The 1,110-nt window shown below is 38.2% G+C and overlaps 1 protein-coding gene across 1 annotated transcript in view; it reads right to left on the bottom strand.

Annotated features, from left to right (window-relative positions):
* Positions 1-6: 6 nt before the first annotated feature.
* LOC119591002 overlaps positions 7-1,110 on the bottom strand; it is a gene marked incomplete in the record, with an annotated part of 9,200 nt that continues 8,096 nt past the window's right edge. The window contains 1 exon segment of the mRNA XM_037939734.1: positions 7-411. Within this exon segment, the coding sequence (XP_037795662.1) occupies positions 247-411 (165 nt within the window).

The following is a 1,110-nucleotide window of genomic DNA, read 5'->3' as shown; positions in this document are numbered from 1 at the left end:
TGTTTAGTTTCATTATAAATGTAATGCTAGTAAAGAATCAGCAACCTTTAATTTATCTTCAGCAAGAAACAGCACAGAATATGAGTGAAACCATAAGATCAAATCCAGTCCCAAGCTTGATCAACACAGCCTGCGGACCGACACATTCCGGGTCCACTTTCCGAGCAAAATCCATCTTGCATCGCTTGCCTTGCTGTGACCACTGAGCTTCTTGTTGCAGCACAGGAATGCCACGCGAGTTCTCCCTCACGGCAAGGCCCTATTTATTATGTAGGTGCAATTAGTGGGCTTCAAAAAAATCACACCTCTGCAGGTATCTTCCATTTCTTCCTCCAGATGATACTCTTCTACGTTGTTTTCCTTCATGCACTGGTAACCTTCACATGCCTCTATTTTGTATGTCTTATTTACCTGTAAATTAAGCAATGGTCGTATAAATTCACTGGGAAGATTAAAGTAATCCATGGAAAGTTGTCAAATGCGTATCCGCAGCTATATTTTGTTCATTTGGGAAATTACAAGAAGCTTCGCTCATTTCGCTCCATTTGGCTGGCAATCCCACTGACTGTACTCTGCATTGCCAAGTATCTTTTTTTTTCTAATCAACTGACATTTAATGATTATGTTTACATGTGTTTGGTAATTTTGGAAAACCATATAAATTCTTTCAATTGCTTTACACCACGATATCATTCTTTCTAAAAACAGAATTGACTCCAGAGCTCGGGTGAGTTGCCAGTTTTTCGTTTCCTAAAGCGGGGCAGAGCATGGTAATGTGTATTGTGCTTTATCCGCCAATATGGGTTTCTGATACTGTAACCTTCACAAAAGGAGGTTATATATGATACATAAAATAATAACTGAAATGAGGAATTACTTGTGAATCGTTCAACGACAGCAAAAATTATATGTAAAGAAATCAGTTACCATGAAGACATTAAGACTTGTGTTTAATATTTTCGATTTTTTTTCATGATGTGACATACATGTCACCAGAATGTTCATCCGATATTAAATGTCTTTCCTTAAGGACGAGCGACGCGCCTTGGAAGTGACGTCAGCACAGGCCTATCACCTTTCTATGGCAATAATTGAAAAGTAATAAATGTA

Source organism: Penaeus monodon, chromosome 28, assembly GCF_015228065.2.
Source record: "Penaeus monodon isolate SGIC_2016 chromosome 28, NSTDA_Pmon_1, whole genome shotgun sequence".
Taxonomy (NCBI): Eukaryota; Metazoa; Arthropoda; class Malacostraca; order Decapoda; family Penaeidae; genus Penaeus; species Penaeus monodon.
This window is presented reverse-complemented; position numbering and strand designations above follow the sequence as displayed.